Source organism: Rhinoderma darwinii, chromosome 6 (genome assembly GCF_050947455.1).
Source record: "Rhinoderma darwinii isolate aRhiDar2 chromosome 6, aRhiDar2.hap1, whole genome shotgun sequence".
Taxonomy (NCBI): Eukaryota; Metazoa; Chordata; class Amphibia; order Anura; family Rhinodermatidae; genus Rhinoderma; species Rhinoderma darwinii.
In genome coordinates, this window is record NC_134692.1 from 134,848,701 (window position 1) to 134,865,988 (window position 17,288).

The following is a 17,288-nucleotide window of genomic DNA, read 5'->3' on the forward strand; positions in this document are numbered from 1 at the left end:
CCTGCAGATAAATGAGTTCTGCAGCGTGCTCTGAACTGTTGCCTCCCTTTTTACACAGCTGGCTGGAATAGGATTTTGTAGACCCCAAAAATATCTTACCGGTTAGTGCCTACAGCTCCTATGCAGACCTATGTGTCTCCATGGTTACAGACTACAAACAAACCCTGTGGAGCCTAATCCTGCTGTCATACTCCCATCCATTTGTCCCCTACTTTTACTTACATACTAAGTGTAACAGATAGATGGAAAGAAGTATGACTACAAGATCAGACTACACCTGGTTTGTTTGTAGTCTGTAACCATGGAGACACATAGGTCTGCATAGGAGCTGTAGACACCAAACGGTAAGATATTTTTGGTCTGCATGGGAGCTGTATACACAACGTTTTGTTTTTTTACTATTTGCAAAGTTACTTTTTCTTTAAGGTGCAGTGAAAGGATAATATGGTTGAAAAAGTATACATAAAAAAATCTGTGCCCTCCAGCTGTTGTGAAGTTACAACTCCTAGCTGGGATAAATAATATTTTTTCTAGGCCTATTTGCAATTTACGACGCCACTTAGCCTCACCCCTTTTTATATACCCTTACTTGAAATATTTTGTGTAACGAGTTGTAGGCTGCGATCTTACCAGTACAAACAGATAGATATGAACATGAAAAAACTTTTCGTAGATTATCAAAATGGAAAAAAATGAGGGGAAAAAATTGGAAATTTATGCAACATTGACTCTTAAACACCCACTGCGGTATAAAGCCAATTTCTGTTTTTATAATTAGCAAAGGGAGCCAAACATTTATACAATATCGTATAAAATACAGGGATACTGTGTCTGTATTATGTGATGGTCTACTCTACATCTACTCATGTGCCTCCAAGTTTCTGGCCCAGTGGGTAACTAAACGTTCAACAAACTTCTGACATGTCTTAGTGACATGTCAGACGTTTTGATTGGTGGGGGTCCGAGCACTGACATTTCAGAAGTTTAGTTACCCTTTAAACACATGGTATGGTTATACGTATGCAGTGCACACAAACATACTAGACGCCTGTGTCCTTATTATAAAGGGGAAATACTGTCACCATGCAGTGTACATAGATAATGCTGCCATATTGTACACATAACTAATGCCACTGTACAGTACACATAAATAACACTGCCATACTGTACAAATAAATACTGCTATATAGTGCACAAATAACATGCCTATATATAACGACAGCCAAAATGCCCCCAATGACAACATCACCATACCCCCATTAATAGTGCCATCATAGACAGCAGAAGGCCCCCATATACAGTGCCAGACTAGTGTCCCATCAATACAGTAGTATCAGCTGTCACTGTTTATAGGGGACAATCTGCTGAGTGTCACCCATACACTATAGTTCCAGCCTAGTATAGTAGTGTAATATGTGACGATCTTGTATACAGTAAATTGGTTAATGTGTACATCCCTAGCAGTCTGATGTGGTTAGTGCCATTGTTATTTAGTTCTATTCATTTAAATCGATCCAAATTTCTGTGCTGACTACTCTTATAATTTATATTTCTAAGGGTCAGAGCTCTCTCTAAATCATCTTCCTACCTAGAGGGATTGGCCCATGAAAACCATTTAAAATTATTTATCACATGATAAAATTCGGGCTACTTACAGGTGCCACTAGAGGGAGCTCACTGCATATGGATGTATACAAATGTATGAATATATATGTGTCCTGCTCTTACTAACGTACAGGCATTCTGCAAAGATTGAGAAGTGAATGGATGCGGGGGGCGGGGGGGGGGGGGGTAGGTGACAATGACAGACGGTTTGGTGTTCCGTTAAATGATTCCCTTCCTTTTTGTACCTTCTAGAGCTTATTGCCAATGATACTTATGAAGTTGAAACTGTCACAACTACTTTGGGGTCTCAGTTTAACATGGCTGTGACTACTCAGACCACCCTCCTCCGAAAGCCATCTTTATCCCGTGCACCCACCAAGAAAACAACTGTGCACGCTACAGCTCCCAAAAATGGAGAAATGCTCCATCCTCCCCCGATGGATTCTTCTGTAACGACTGACAAAGCCCAACCGGTACAAGGGGGCGGAATAATGAACACCACTAGTTGGAAACACAAAAATTCCACCCATGTATACTCCACACAAAATATTACTGAATGGCATCCAACCAAAATACCTGTTACTTCCAAGAGCCATTCACAGAGCGAGTCCTCTATAAGGAAACCCATCATCAAGAAAGTGACAACTCCTCCTAGCAAGATGAAAAGTGTGAAAAACCCATCTGCCAGGTATCAAAGCCCACCACACGTCCATCATAAGAATGCTACAATGAAACCTGGAATGGGACATTTTCATCACTCAAATACTAGTGCTGGTGCAGCAGAACTGTCGAAATCCCATCGAGCTGTAACACCACCATTGAGAAACAGTCTAAAACTGGGTCAAAGGGAGGTCTCACCAGTAGGCAATAGAGTAAAACATCTCCCATTGGGTTCCCAGCTCCACAAACAGCTGAAAGACAAAGCAAATAGCACTTCAGAATGGCTTAGTACTGTAATAAACAATAGTTCTAAGTCAGACACTCATAATATCAACCATATTACTCACCCTTTTCCAAATTCCAGTTTTGTACATGGGAAAAAGACCATTTTGTATGAACTGAATTCTCTGAATACATCGGAACATGTATGGAGCGCGCAAAACATGTCCATGGTACCTCAAATCGATAGACGAAAACACTTCTCAACACCTGGGTTATTGAAAGGTGTAAACTTGCCAGGAGTACGACAATCCAGAGTAACGCAAGAGTTTAACGCAGAAGTAAATATAAGGGTACCAGATAGGGATGTCCTCTATAACCATACAAAACAAAACTCGAGAGACACCACACAACTTTCTGGACTTGGTCAAGATGGGACAATTCGCCTACAACCAGATAAAAATATTCCGGTCGGTTTTACTGAGCCTGTAGGCATGGGCATAATGGTCCACAACGGGACCAAAATAACTTCTAATACACAAAGCAGTCGAAATATTCAGTCACGTGTGGGGGCAGCTGCGCAGGTTCAGACTCAAGTATGGACAACAACCCAGTCCGAAATACCAGCGCATAATAACGTGGAGCAGCAACACCAGCCAAAGACAGAATTGACAACAGGTGGACACATTCATCACAACCAGACACATATTCATAGGCATCATAAACACTCTGAACATCAAAAATCTGATAACACTGTGTCTCAGCATACGGTAACATCTCTGGGAAGGTTAAGTGGTACTAATAGACACCATCTTAAACATCTACACAACTTCACACATCGACATGAGCATAATGAGCACTGGGTGCAACATCAGAGAAGTTCTACTCAAGTCTCCTTAGATCAGCTAAGCAGACAGGGGCATCCAAGCCCATCGCCAATACAAGGAGAGGAGACAAGCTTCCGTGAAGGTCAAGCAACTGTTTTGAATGGATCAGATGTACTGAGCACCCAGTCTCACCTAAGAGAGAACATTTCTGAGCCTGAAACCACCACACAAAGTCCTTTAAAACCTTTCGCAACAATAGAACCAAAATTGACTACCCAAAGTTTACAGAACCGAAATACTGAAAGTCGGTTTCAACGAACATCGCAGACCCAACGGGGGCTCACAACTCTTCATGAACCGTTAACCGATAATAACTCAAGTCCACACGATCCCAAGGAGAAACATTTTACAACACCATCAACCCCGTATAATACAACCGAAGAGTTTCAGACGGAACTTGACACTCAAACACAGCCAAAGTTGACCTCACATCAGAAGACGGAGGTTACGGGACACAGCAGTCAGGAAGTTGCCACATTAATGGAGTTAACTACACAATCACTGCTTAAATTAGTTAAAGAGACCCAAACCGGGGAACCTACAAAGAGCCAGCCAGATCTGACCACACGCATCTCACCATATCTGTCCACACAGACCTATCCAGATCTGCACACAGAGACCCAGTCTATAAACATCAGGACAGGAGCATCTACAGAGCCTTTGTCTGACTCCGTAAGAAATAATCTATTGAGCCCAACCATAGAGACTCACAAAGTGACCGAACCTCCGTTGACCACACGTAGCCCACCAGACCTTGTAACATCAAAAAACTTTGATGAAACGCAAAAACAAACATTCTCATATAATCAGTACAATGAAAGTGAGCCAAGCACAGCTCCACGTAGTAGGACAGAAACTTCCAAGCAAACAGAACAAACGAGAAATGGCAGCAAAGAGTCACTGACGCAAAAAGATTCAACCACACAAACTGATCCAATCGTAAAAGGCATCTCCGAATCATCCACCCCTATTACTAGCATAGAACCAATCAGAAGGAGGCAAACAGAGTTGTTCTCTCAAAAAGAACCAACTACAAAAGAAAAGACCGAACCAATTACTCACGAAGAATCAATCACACGAACAGAGTTAATCACAAAGACCACTACCGGTTGGCTTGAAAAGACTGAAACTGTATCACCGTTTCAAACTGAACCAACTACAACCAACAGCAACTCAACATTACCAATACAAAAAGAAATGACCACAGAAAGTTATACAGATCTACCCACAAAAACAGAACATATCAGAAAGGGTACAACAGAGCCAACTAGCGAGCCTATAAGAGTGACTATCGCTCCTAGCAGGAGAGTCCCCAAGAATGAGACAGAATCTGCTACATATATGGAATCAATAACAACAAAACATGTACTACTTAACCAAACCACTACAATGGGATATGGTAGGGATGAAAGAGAATCCACCAAGCAAGCCGAACCAACTTCTAAGGTTCCTCTAAACCCAAGTACAACCTATGGTCACGTATCACCAACTCATAAAGTTCAATCAAAGTCAACTCAAACACAACCCGATCTGGGAGCTCGGACATATACTCAACACGCCACAAGGGCTAAGTCAGAGTTTACTCCTACAGGAGATCCTGACATGCAAACCGCAAAAAAACCTCTAACTTCACTACCGGAGATACCAGGCGATATCCATTTTAGGTCACACACCATAGCAGGACCTCGGAGTGCACTATCTAACCCATCATTGACTGGTGGGCATCAAAGTCAAGATGGTTTAGGGTACTCGGGAACAACTTTGTCTTCGACTGTGCAAACATTTTACCCCACAACAAGCCATACGTCAGAAGAAGACCATGTCAATTGGCTTACAACCGTGAGAATCTCGGAAAATGAAGCTTCTCTATCAACCAAGACGGTAACATCACCACAATCAAACACGCTCACCACCCAGACCCTTAGTGAGCTGATGTCAGTGCAACCTGGAAGAGACAGGATCTTCATTGTAGACGAGCAGCAACCAGTCTATAAAGGTCAGTCTTGAATGATCGCTAGACTAGAATAACGTCTTCGTCTTGGTAGACCTTGTTTTCCTCTTGATTTGTCTGTAAATGTTTCTTAAAGTATTCTAGAGGCAGCACTCGCTGATTGACCTTTTCAGAAAGAAAAAAAGATCGCTCATAAAGATATCAAGGTGAATTTTCTGCTACTGCCTTAATACAAAATCCAGGGTATCAAAAGATCAAAGGCCTGAAAATTGGTATGCTACATCGTTGAGGCAAAATACACCGTTGAATTTTGTCTTGGTGAGCAAAGGGGTTAATAAGATCTCAGGTTATTTATGCTAACATGTCTACTCCTGGATATAACTAAATAAATAAATTGAGGCCTTGCTCCTGGGACAGACCATACCCATGCCCGGTCTTACTAAAAACCTAGAACCTATTTTACATTAGAAACTAAGTTCTTATGATGAAAAAATTATATACATATTATAAAAGAATTTCAATCTGGCATCTATGAAAGTTGACAGGTTCTAGATCTTTCTATTATAGGGCATAGAGTAGAAAAAAATAACATAAAAACCCAATGTCCACCCTTGAAATTTTTTACAAAAAAATCGAATTGAGCCAAACTTTTGTGCTGATTTTTCTTTTCTTTATAGGGTACGGAGCTCAGTATTTCTGCTGCCTGCAGCCACCCCTATGGGGCGCTTAGGAACTTACTGCATACGATGTATACGGTAAGCTCCTAAGCTCCCTCTAGTGGTGACTATAGGCAGCTAGGACTTTATTATTTGGTCTATGCAAGGGATTTGGAGCACTGTATTAGTGAAAACCGAACTCCAACCACTAATGAGAAAGTAATCAGCACAGAATGATGGACCTAAAAAACAACATGATGTTAAAAGGTTCACGTTTACTTTAAAGATACCAGTGGGTCCCGTAATTGGCTTCTGGCCCTTGGAGGACTATAGGCTTCCATTATATCCTGGATACCAATTAATTTCAGTGGACACCCTGCAATACCTCCTTTTCATTTAGGTATTTTTATTGTATTTGACTCGGAGATAATATTTCTTAGGCGGGATTCACACGGGGATTCCGCTCCTTCAAGGAGCTAAAGTGCGGCTAGCACATAGCAGAGCGGGGAGATACCTCCCCGCTCTGCTATAGTGGCGTCGCTGCAGTAGTAGCAGCCGCAGCAGCTGCTGCTACTAGCGGCGCCATCTAAGGTGTCGCCGAGCCAGGGTGCTTTTAACAAGCAGGGGAAGGGAGCCAGCGCAGCGCTCCCTCCACCTGCTGTACACCCCGGCCCTGCAACACAGTGTGCAGCGATGCCATTCGTCAGAATGGCATCAACTCCTCCTCCTCACATGCACTCTGCGCTGTGAGGAGGAGGAGATAGAGCGCAACCGCCGGGAAACCCGGCCATCACTCGGAACACATTCCGGTGATGGCCGTGTAATACCCGGCCCCATAGACTTCTATGGGAGCCGGGCGGCCGGGTGCCCGGGCAAAGATAGAGCATGTCCTATTTTTTGACGGCCGGATTTTCCGGCCGTCAAAAAATCGGTCGTGTGAATAGCCCCATTAGGGGACTATCATTCCTCATGCAGCCGGGTGCCGGCCGATTTATGAACGGCCGGCACCCGGACGGGAAACCCTGCCGTGTGAATGAGGCCTTACACTATAGTATTGGTGACAGCCACTATAATGAAATATACCTCCTCTATAACCTAATGGCTATTTTTCATATTCTTTAATATGGTTTCCAGAGGCAGTGTAAGCCATTTTTGCTTTTAGATAGGGACAGTCAGAGTGGCAAAAGGAGTCTTGTTTCACAAAGGGTAGAGGTAATTGTATTGATCTATGTTCCTGTCTTGACAACCTGCTCCTCCTTGAATGGAGAACCATTGGGTAACTCTGCAAAACAGAAGGATTTGGGCGTCCTTTTTAATGATAAAATATTATAGCACTCAATGCCAGTCTGCTGCAACAAATGCTAACAAGATCCTGGTATCTAGAGAAGAAGGTATTATTGTACCACTTTATAAAGCGCTGGTTCGCTCTTTACTTTCCCCTGGATGAAATGGGGCTTGTGGCTATAGAGGGTTGAACTTGAAGGTCTGTTTTTATCCCATTACTATGTATTTATGTAGGTATTGCCAAAATCTACGACTAGAATAACATTCATTTGAAAGCTTCTCACCTGTTTTACAAAGAGATGTTTATTTACGTATACATTTTCAGTCTTTACGGCATATCTTTCCCAAATATAATAATCTTAATTGTCTCTTCCATCAGTGCAAACCATTAATGTCACTTACAAAATGATCATGACCCATCACGCAGCATGTGAACGGCTGGACTCCTGCAAACCACTTCTCCTACAAGAGGTCAGTGTCCCTGCATGGGACCAGTTCGGGATTTGCAGTCTGCTTGTTCATATAAAGCATGTCCTGACTTGTTCTGTTCTCTTTCAGTTGACTTCTGCTTACAAGTCTACCCCGGGATTTGATAAAATTGAGATTCTGAATGTGACGTAAGTGACGCAACCACGGCTGGGACACGGTCCTTGTTAGGTGGATAGGATGACGTGTGAAAGCGTGACCGGCACAACTGTGTCTAGGATGGATAGGTTGACAAAGTAATATGGACGTCACTAATATAATACACCACTATGGAACATACATTGTACACAGTTTCTATGTTACTTAGTAACCACTTGACTTCCTGTCTGGGTGACCACCATTTAAGTACATATTGCTAACTGTACAGAAGTGGTCACAGGAAGTTCTGTCTGCTATACAACGTACTGCCTCTCCAAGCTACACAGGCTTGTTATAGGTTCCTCTAACAGGAAGCTTCAGGATAAAAACCGACAAGGACAGGAACAACGTGAAGAACAACATGAAGACCGCGTCTTTTGCTAATAAAGTGACTGGCAATCAGGTGATCACTGTGGCAGGAGCATAGCTGGGGCTGGCTACTAGGGCATGTATGTCAGGTGCCAATGGGGCTGCCAACAAGCTACTTTGTCTCAGCCAGGGTATTTAGATACAGGGCTAGGGTAGCAAACAAAATCTTTGTCCTCCGGCGAAGGAAAGCCCAGCTATGGCTCTGCACATCCGGTCTGACTTGAGAAACAGCCGGTGATCATCAGTTATTGCCCGGTGAAGCATCAGCGGAGGATGTTCCTGCCAGTCACGGCATCAGAGAGCCATATCACCTGCCATGTGCACCCCTACCCCTGCCCCTTCCCCCATTATTATTTATACAATCTCACCTGCTTAGTATGCTCGATTCAGAATAGGTTTTCAACCCTTTAGTATTGCAGGATATTTTTAATGCAGTTAGTAAATCTGGCGTCCTGGCAATAGCCTCTCGATTGTCGTTTCAGGGTGGCTGGCACTGCCTTGGAATACAAAGTGCTGTTCAGCGTTCGCCCAGGGAGCCTGATGTCTGCTGCACAGGAACTTATCCTTTCCAAGCCATCTATGCTTTTCGGGTCCTCGGAGAACCCCTTTGCCTATAGACTTCTTAACATATCCCTGACAGGTGAGGAGACCCCTGGTAAGACCGCAGACGTTGCGTATTGCGGCAGTCGGGATGATTGGAACTTTGATCTGTTCTCTGGTTACATGTGACTCGGGGTTGGTGAAATCTTTTCTTCCTGTAATAAATAGGTATTACTCTGCAGGGAGGTGACCCGGTGACCCAGTGACCCGTCCCATGATCTGTGCCTCTCCCTCCCACGGCTTCCTCTATAAACGCCACTAACAATAATCCGTACATTCTACCCGTCACATTTGATGCGCCCTAAATATAAGTTGCACAATGTCATTTATTGACGTCAGGCGTATCCCATCTGTTTCTCTGCAGAGCCAGATAGAAATGGTGTAGTCCCTCCCGCTTCATAGACTGAATGTTGGCCTATTGCTTTATGTTATCAATACACTAAACTAAACCAGTCTTCAGGCCAAAAGGAGGTGTTGACCAGTGAGTTCAAGGTTTTATCTGCCGGTGTTACTTTTAGGGTATGTGCACACACACTAATTACGTCCGTAATTGACGGACGTATTTTGGCCGCAAGTCCCGGACCGAACACAGTGCAGGGAGCCGGGCTCCTAGCATCATACTTATGTACGATGCTAGGAGTCCCTGCCTCTCTGCAGGACAACTGTCACGTACTGTAATCATGTTTTCAGTACGGGACAGTAGTTCCACGGAAAGGCAGGGACTCCTAGCGTCGTACATAAGTATGATGCTAGGAGCCCGGCTCCCTGCACTGTGTTCGGTCCACTACTTGGGGCCGAAATACGTCCATCAATTACGTACGTAATTAGTGTGTGTGCACATACCCTTATTGTCCAAGTCCCTGGTATCTAGTGGTTTGTGCCCAAATCCCATGGTCCAGTAACTTCATTCTCCAGTCTCTAGTAAATAGTATTTTCTGTGTCCTCACCCTTGGTTCACTGTTCTAGAACTCCAGTCTATGGTATCTATTAGTTTTAGTGCCCCAGTTTTGGCACCGCTAGTGATTTGGTGCCAAAGTTACTGATTTGCAACAGTTTAGTGTCCCAGTCCATGTTACCCAGTGTTACAGTGCCCCAGTCTCTTGTTGCCTCTGGAAATTAGTGCTGCCCCAGTCATTTGTGCCCTTGGTTGTAGTGCCCCAGTCATTTGTGCCCTTGGTTGTAGTACCCAAGTCCTTTGTGCCATTGTTTGTGGTGCCCCAGTCCCGGCATACTAGTAGTTTAATGCCACAGTTCCTGGCTTCTAATGGCTTAGTGTATCAGTCCCTGTTGTAATGGAGGTTAGTGCCCCAGTCCCTGATGTCCATTGACTTAATTTTGTGTTCCCTAGTGTCCTCATTTAATGCCCTTGTCTCTTGTATCCAGCGGTTTAATATGCCAGTCCCTGGTGTCCAGCGGTTTAATATGCCAGTCCCTGGTGTCCAGCGGTTTAATATGCCAGTCCCTGGTGTCCAGCGGTTTAATATGCCAGTCCCTGGTGTCCAGCGGTTTAATATGCCAGTCCCTGGTGTCCAGCGGTTTAATATGCCAGTCCCTGGTGTCCAGCGGTTTAATATGCCAGTCCCTGGTGTCCAGCGGTTTAATATTCCAGTCCCTGGTGTCCAGTGGTTTAATATTCCAGTCCCTGGTGTCCAGTGGTTTAGTGCTCCATGTTTGGCATCCTGGTCCCTGGATTTAGGATGTGTTAAGAATTTAGTGTCATCTATCGCACTTCGATATCTCCTCTCCACAGACAACCATGCCGATCCATGTTCAGACTGGTTCGCTTGTCCTCGGAGTTTCCAGTGTGTGCCTCTACGGATGTTTAGCGCCCTCTGTTTATCACCTTGCCACAGTATCTTCTGCCACAATAACGGCATCTGCATCCACCGGAGAGGGCAGGACCCTGAATGCCAGTGAGTAGAACTGCTTGTATTTTCATACGCCATGGTAACAATAGAAGTGCAAAGGATGTTCATTTATAAAAGCGTGGGAGTTGTCCAGTCTTCTTTAAATAAAGCTTAATCATTGTATAATAAAAAGTTCTGCAACTGACAAACTTTGTGTTTCAATTTCCTACCGGGGTAAAGAGATCTGCTTGCTGGCATCGTTTACATTCAAAAGCTAAAAACCTGTAGAGACAGAATAGTTGCATGGCTCGTTACAGTGTGTCAGAGCACTTTATTTCACAATAAACAGAACACCTGTGGAAGTTGGATATGATCAGGGCGGGTTTTCAGCCTCTGGATGTAGGCAAAAATGCTTCCACTGGCTGACAGCAAGCAGACGTCTTGAAACATAAAATATATTAGAAAGTTGCAGAACTTTTCATTATACAATGATTGAGCTTTATTTACAAAAGACTGGGAAAAACTTTTACATTGTAATTTCAGAAAAGAATAGCATCCAGTGTCGCTCCTTCTACAAGATCCAGCAACCCTCAGCTGGTAGTGTATACTGAGACTTATAGTTCTTCAGCGGCTGTGGACTCATTATTTGCTCGTTTACTGTTAGAATTGGATAGGTTTCCTGTCAATCACCATGGATTGTGCTCAGTTTGTATCTGTCCTGACCCCATCAGGTGCCCAATTGGCAGAGATTTTTGGTACATGGGACAAACCTGTGACTACAGAATGACTCATCATCGCCTTGCCGCCATCGCCTGCGCTGTCGTTTTTTGCATTATCATTTGTGCCGCAGCCGCTGTTTTCGTCCTGGTTCGGAGGTTTCAGACACAGATCCTCCAACAGAAAGTGGCTCAGACTCAAAGCAGGTAAAAAGTATATAACTTGCGGTGTCTTCATCATTAGGGGGTGATGTACAAAAGGGTCCGTGTTACAAAACGGGGGAACTGAAGTTAACGCCTCATGCACCCTTAAATATTACCATTATCTATGTTGTACAGCACCTGTAGAAATATATGGACCCATACTTTACCTCTGTGCTCCTTTTGATTTTATGCAGATTTTTTTTTTTCATGTATTGATCGAAAATCTGTGGAAAAAAATAATTTGTGGCATATTCCACGGCATGCCCTAATACTCTATTTTAGGGTATAATATGGTGCCGTACAGAGGCATCACACTTCACACAGTCCCTACAGCTGTTATCCAGAACTGTTGGGACTCTATAGTGCCTCCTATTCAGGCTCCGGAGCATTAGCATGCAGCCTTAGAAAAAAACTGCATTGTTCAACTCCTCTGTTGTTCCTCATGGAAGTGTAAGACTAAATAGACAACTGGGTGTTTCCGTTCCCCTTGTGCCGGTCCCAACACTGTCCTCACTATTTAGACTGTGTAGGGACAGACGCTATTGACAAAGGGAATCGTAACACCCAGTTGTCAATTCAGTCATATATTTCCAGGAGGTATAACAGAGGGACCTCACAATGCAGAGTTCTAATAAAAGATGCTCCAGTAATGTTATTTTGTAGGAAATACAAATATTTAGTACAATAAACATGTCAGGAGAGGTGATCAGTCCTTGTTCTGTGATATGCACCAAGATTTATTCATGGAGGGTTTTCATACTCTAAAGAGTTCATGTCACCAGGACAGATTATAGTGACCCATATTTACTAATGACCATCCACGACGGCTCCCCTTCCCTCTCTGAGGCCTTTTGCCAGTCACCCCTTTTGTTCTCTTGGGGGAAATTCACAAATTCGGCCAAAAAGAAAAACTGGTCTTTGTTGCCCATAGCAACCAATCACCGCACAGCTTTCATTTCTTATTGTGCCTTTGGAAAATGAAAGCTGTGGTGTGATTAGTTGCTACGGGCAACACAGACCGTTTTCATGTATTGTATTTCTAGGACGTCATGGGGGCAGGAATGATACCTCAGACTCCCCCACACTTTGGCGGGCTTAGTGGGTACGGTTGTGTCCATTATAATAGGGACCTTGTCCTGTTTAATGCTGCCAGCAATCTTTAGTAGTGCGGCCTCCGCTCTCACCATAGCATTGATCCTGTCCTCGGACTTCGCGTTCACTGCTCGCCTCCTGCCGGCTGGGAAAGACTTAGACACTTGCTCAGGTTGCGAGGAGGAAGGCGGCCGTGGAAGCGGCCCGGGTATCTGTTGCCATGGTAACCAGAAATGAGAGTTGATATTCGCAATCATTTAATAGGGTTTCTTGAATTTCATGCAATTGACATGAGACCCTCTCCCGCTTTAGGATGTTTAGACGCAGCAACAAGACAAAATAGAAAATGTATTGTATAAAAAAAAAGCTGATGTGTAAAGTGTCGGTGGTAGAAATTACCCATATATATATATATAATCTATTACACCATACAGATGCCACTTTAACAGCAAATTTCCTGCCCTTAGTTACAGGAGGTTTAGCCGCTTTGACGATGTCCCCACTCATTTCTGGTGTCCTTCTCAAACATGGCTGACAGCCTCGGCGTCCCTCAATTCCCTGGATAACCCGGCATTCAGCAGCTCTGAAGAGGTGTTTCCCCTGCAGGCCCTGGGGAGCTGCGTGTGCGGCTGTCAGGACGGTGTGCGGAAGGGCCCCCAAACAAACCAGCCCCAGCAGCCCGCCGGGGCGCCACCCAGGTAACGGAAGCTGATCTGGAAATAGCGCTAAGGCTTTTACTATGATGATTTCAAGTATTGGGAATCTCATTCACTAAAATATGAGATCAATCATTACATACATTTTTTTCTGAGATTTTTAAAAAAAAATTGTTTGCTATTTGACAATTTTTTTTCTCTGCATAATTTCATTTTTGGGTTAAAAATATGGTTAATGTAGCCATAGCAAGGCTTAACTTTAGTGACAATTCTGCCCTGAGCTGAAGGTCCGAGTAATCGGAGATTGACTGGTTGCTGGGGATGTGCTTCCTGACAACCCATTGTAAAGACTCTGGTTGTTAGGCAGTGTGTCCCTAGCAACCAGGCTGTCAGACATGACTCAAATCCAAGCCGGATTAGCGTTGTGCCAACAGTGGAGAATAGGAAAATCAGCTTGGCAGTAGTCATTGGCTGCGATATTAATTCAAGTTTCTAGACATTTGGGTGAGGAACCCCTATACAATAGCAGTAAAGAAAATCCTGGATTGAGCATTGCCAAGCCTCCTTGCGCTCGTATTAGTGCTGGTTCCCCTTCATTATTCTCACTGCTCGTACTGCGAATCGCCGACACACTTGTTGCGCCAGTTCACAGTATTACTGCCTTATACCATTCACTTGGAAGGGAGAATGTTGTAATACTGTGAACCGCTGCTACAAGTGTGTCGGCGATTCCCAGTATGAGCAGTGACTGGAATGATCAATGTTTTATGACTTCTTTAACGTTACTCTCCACCTATTATCATGTTGCTTTTGAGGTCCAACATGCTGATATCTACATGATGTTTTTCTGATACAGAGCTACAAATTTGTGCATGGACAAAGAGTTACAAGATAAAATTCTGTCTACCTGCAGCCACCACTAGGGGGAGTTTAATGTATAACAGTATGCAGTGAGCTCCCTCTAGTGGTGACTGCAGGGAGCCAGAAATGTAGCTTTTAACTCTATGATTTTGCAGTGCATTTGGCGCTCTGTATCAGAAAACTGGGCCCCCTGACTCCTTTAAGGACCCATTATGAAATGAATCCGTACAGAATATTGGACCCATTCAAGGTTAGACATTCACTTTAAGGCCTCATTCACACGACCGTAAGGGTTTTTACAGTCCGCAAATATGGATCCGATGGCTACGGTTACACATCCGTGGACGTGCCCATAGACTTAGGAGAGTCCGTGCCGCGATCGCAGACAAAAATAGGACATGTTCTATATTTTACAGATCATTTCTACGGCACAGACACATATACGTAAATATACAGAAAGGTGTCCGTGGCCAATAGAAAGGACATTGTGCCTGCCTCTGTTATTCCTCCTAGAAAATAATGAATGAATTAACATCTGGGTGTTACTAGTTGGGGAGGGCGTGTCCCAACACAGACTGACAATGTCCAATCAGTGCTGACACCGAGACTGTGTAGGGACACGCCTCTCTGACAAGGGGAATGGTAACACCCAGTTGTCAATTTATTCATACATTTCTAGGAGGAATAACAGAGGAATGACACCATGCAGAGTTCTATGAAAGAATGTTTCAGAATTGTTATTTCAATCGGGAAGTATTTACTAAAATCCACACGTCAGGGGAGTGTACAGGTCCAATCGGATTAATCTCTATAGAGAACTTCTATAGTCCTGACATCTCCCCCTAGTCCAGAATAATACATGGGGGGTCACATAATTGTCTTTGTGAATGCCATAAATCTACCCATGCCTGTAAATCATTACGTCTATGGCGCTTAAACAATCACGTATGCTCATTAGAAGTCTATTATATTACACATTAGTGTTGCTCATTGATCACTCTTGTATAATTATGGCGTGTATTTTGGGGCCATTAGCAATTGCTGATACTGTAGGGTTAAAATATTTTGGGTGGCACAGCCAGACAGAGACGGGTGATTTGCATGTCTGTCTATAATCGGGCACTTGCGCACATAGGACGTCTGGAGAACATGCAGTGAATATCTAATCAGGCGGTTACTCGTATATGATTGCATCTCTCCCACCGCTCCAGCACTGCAGGGGTTACTTAAATCCTGGAGCAGCTCCGAGACCCCATTACCTTAGCCGTGAAGGTATTTGGAACGTGAAGAATGCAGAGCTGTGATTGGGCGAGCTGTTGTCATGGTTACACTGGTCTGTGCACTGGGAGGGCGTCGGTGGCTGCCGCAGGGAGGACGCTGTGGGCAGGATTACCAGGGAGCAGGACAGGGCAATTAGTGTGGCGGGCATCACAGTGAGTGGACACGTGTAGTCCCCTCCGCACACTATAGTGTGAGGTAACGGGCACAGGCCGGGCATTATCCTCCATGGTGTTAATAATAAGGGGAGAATCCCGACTAAATAAAGCTACGTCATTGTATAATGAATAATTCTGCAACTTTCTAATAAACTTTGTTTTAATAATTCACCATTTTCAAGATCTCTGTCTGCTGTCAGTGAATGGGAACATTTACAGACCGAAGTTGAAACGCCTAGAGACCTAATACTTCTCACAGCTGAGGGTTTGCTACAATCGTATCCAGTCTAGACAATCGTAAAATCCGGACTCATACATTTGTCGCCTCTCCTGACATGTCTGTTTTAGTTTATAATTGGATTCCCCATTAAATAATAATTCTGGAACATTGTTTTTTAGAACTCTATTTGGTGCCGTTCCTCCGTTATTCCTCCTAGAAACGTATGAATAAATTCACAACTGGGTGTTACCAGTTGGGGGGGGGGTGTCTTTACACAGATTGGCACTGTCCAATCAGTGCACGACTGTGTAGGGACACGCCCCTTTGACAAGGGGAATGGTAACACCCACTTGTCAATTTATTCATACATTTCTAGGAGGAATAACAGAGGAATGGTACAACAGATTTCTCTGAAAATATGTGTAAGAATTGGTATTTCAAAGGGGAATACAAGTCTTTAGTAAAATAGACATGTCAGGAGAGATGAGGTCCTCTTTAATACTGATACAGTGTAGCAAACCAAACCAGAAAAAAGACACACAGAAAAAAACATATAACAGTTATACATAATAAAATACCATAGACCCTCAAACAGAAACAGAATCCGAACATAAAAGCAGAGTGGCCCCCCAGATGTACAAATGGTCCAATACCTCCTATACATGGCTAAAGTGCATACATATAGATTACTGAGCAGGTGCTAGGCGTGGTACGCCCTGCACAGATGGACACATAAGTGCAATATAAAAAAGTATATATAAAGTGCAGTCCTAAGTATACATAACATGCAAGGCAATATAGTATACTTACACCTACGTAGCAGGAGATGAAAATAGGAGACCAGGACCGGGAGAGGGGACCTCTGCTTAACCCCTCTCCCGGTGACTCCTAGCATCGTACATAACTATGATGCCAGGAGCCCGGCTCCCTGCAGTGTGTTCGGTCCGGGACTTGCGGCCGAAATACGTTCCGTCCATTACGGACGTAACATGCTCGTGTGAACCCAGCCTTAGTAGACTACGGTCACGCCGCGGTGTCACCTGTAATTCTCAGTCAGTAGACTTGTTCTACGGTCACACCGCGGTGTCACCTGTGCACTCACATTTAACCTATTAGCAGCAGACACAGATCGTTAGAAATAATGAATAGACTATTTTTGGGGGAGGGGTGGCGGTGGTAACTCTGGTCTCTGCAATGCGTCCCTGGCAGAGGTTGGTGTAATGGACTGCTGTGACTCTTACTGGTTAATTAAAGGTTCATTTCCCTGCTGTGTTTTTCCATCCTGTGCTCCATTAAGCAGACATCATGGAATCAGGACGAGCGTCTGATCATGGAAGCAAACAAATCAATCAGCACTCCGCATGCAGCGCCCTGGACCATGTGCGGCCGTGGAACCCCTCA

At 44.1% G+C, this 17,288-nt stretch overlaps 1 protein-coding gene across 1 annotated transcript in view; it reads left to right on the forward strand.

The window, feature by feature from the left end:
* The window catches only part of LOC142655869 (uncharacterized), a 35,633-nt gene that overhangs the window by 12,724 nt on the left and 5,621 nt on the right, over positions 1-17,288 (forward strand). The window contains exons 2-8 of the mRNA XM_075830511.1: positions 1,858-5,367; positions 7,642-7,733; positions 7,821-7,879; positions 8,738-8,895; positions 10,606-10,768; positions 11,434-11,625; positions 13,182-13,412. Of these exons, the coding sequence (XP_075686626.1) occupies positions 1,858-5,367; positions 7,642-7,733; positions 7,821-7,879; positions 8,738-8,895; positions 10,606-10,768; positions 11,434-11,625; positions 13,182-13,412 (4,405 nt within the window). The remainder of the gene's footprint in view (positions 1-1,857; positions 5,368-7,641; positions 7,734-7,820; positions 7,880-8,737; positions 8,896-10,605; positions 10,769-11,433; positions 11,626-13,181; positions 13,413-17,288) is intronic.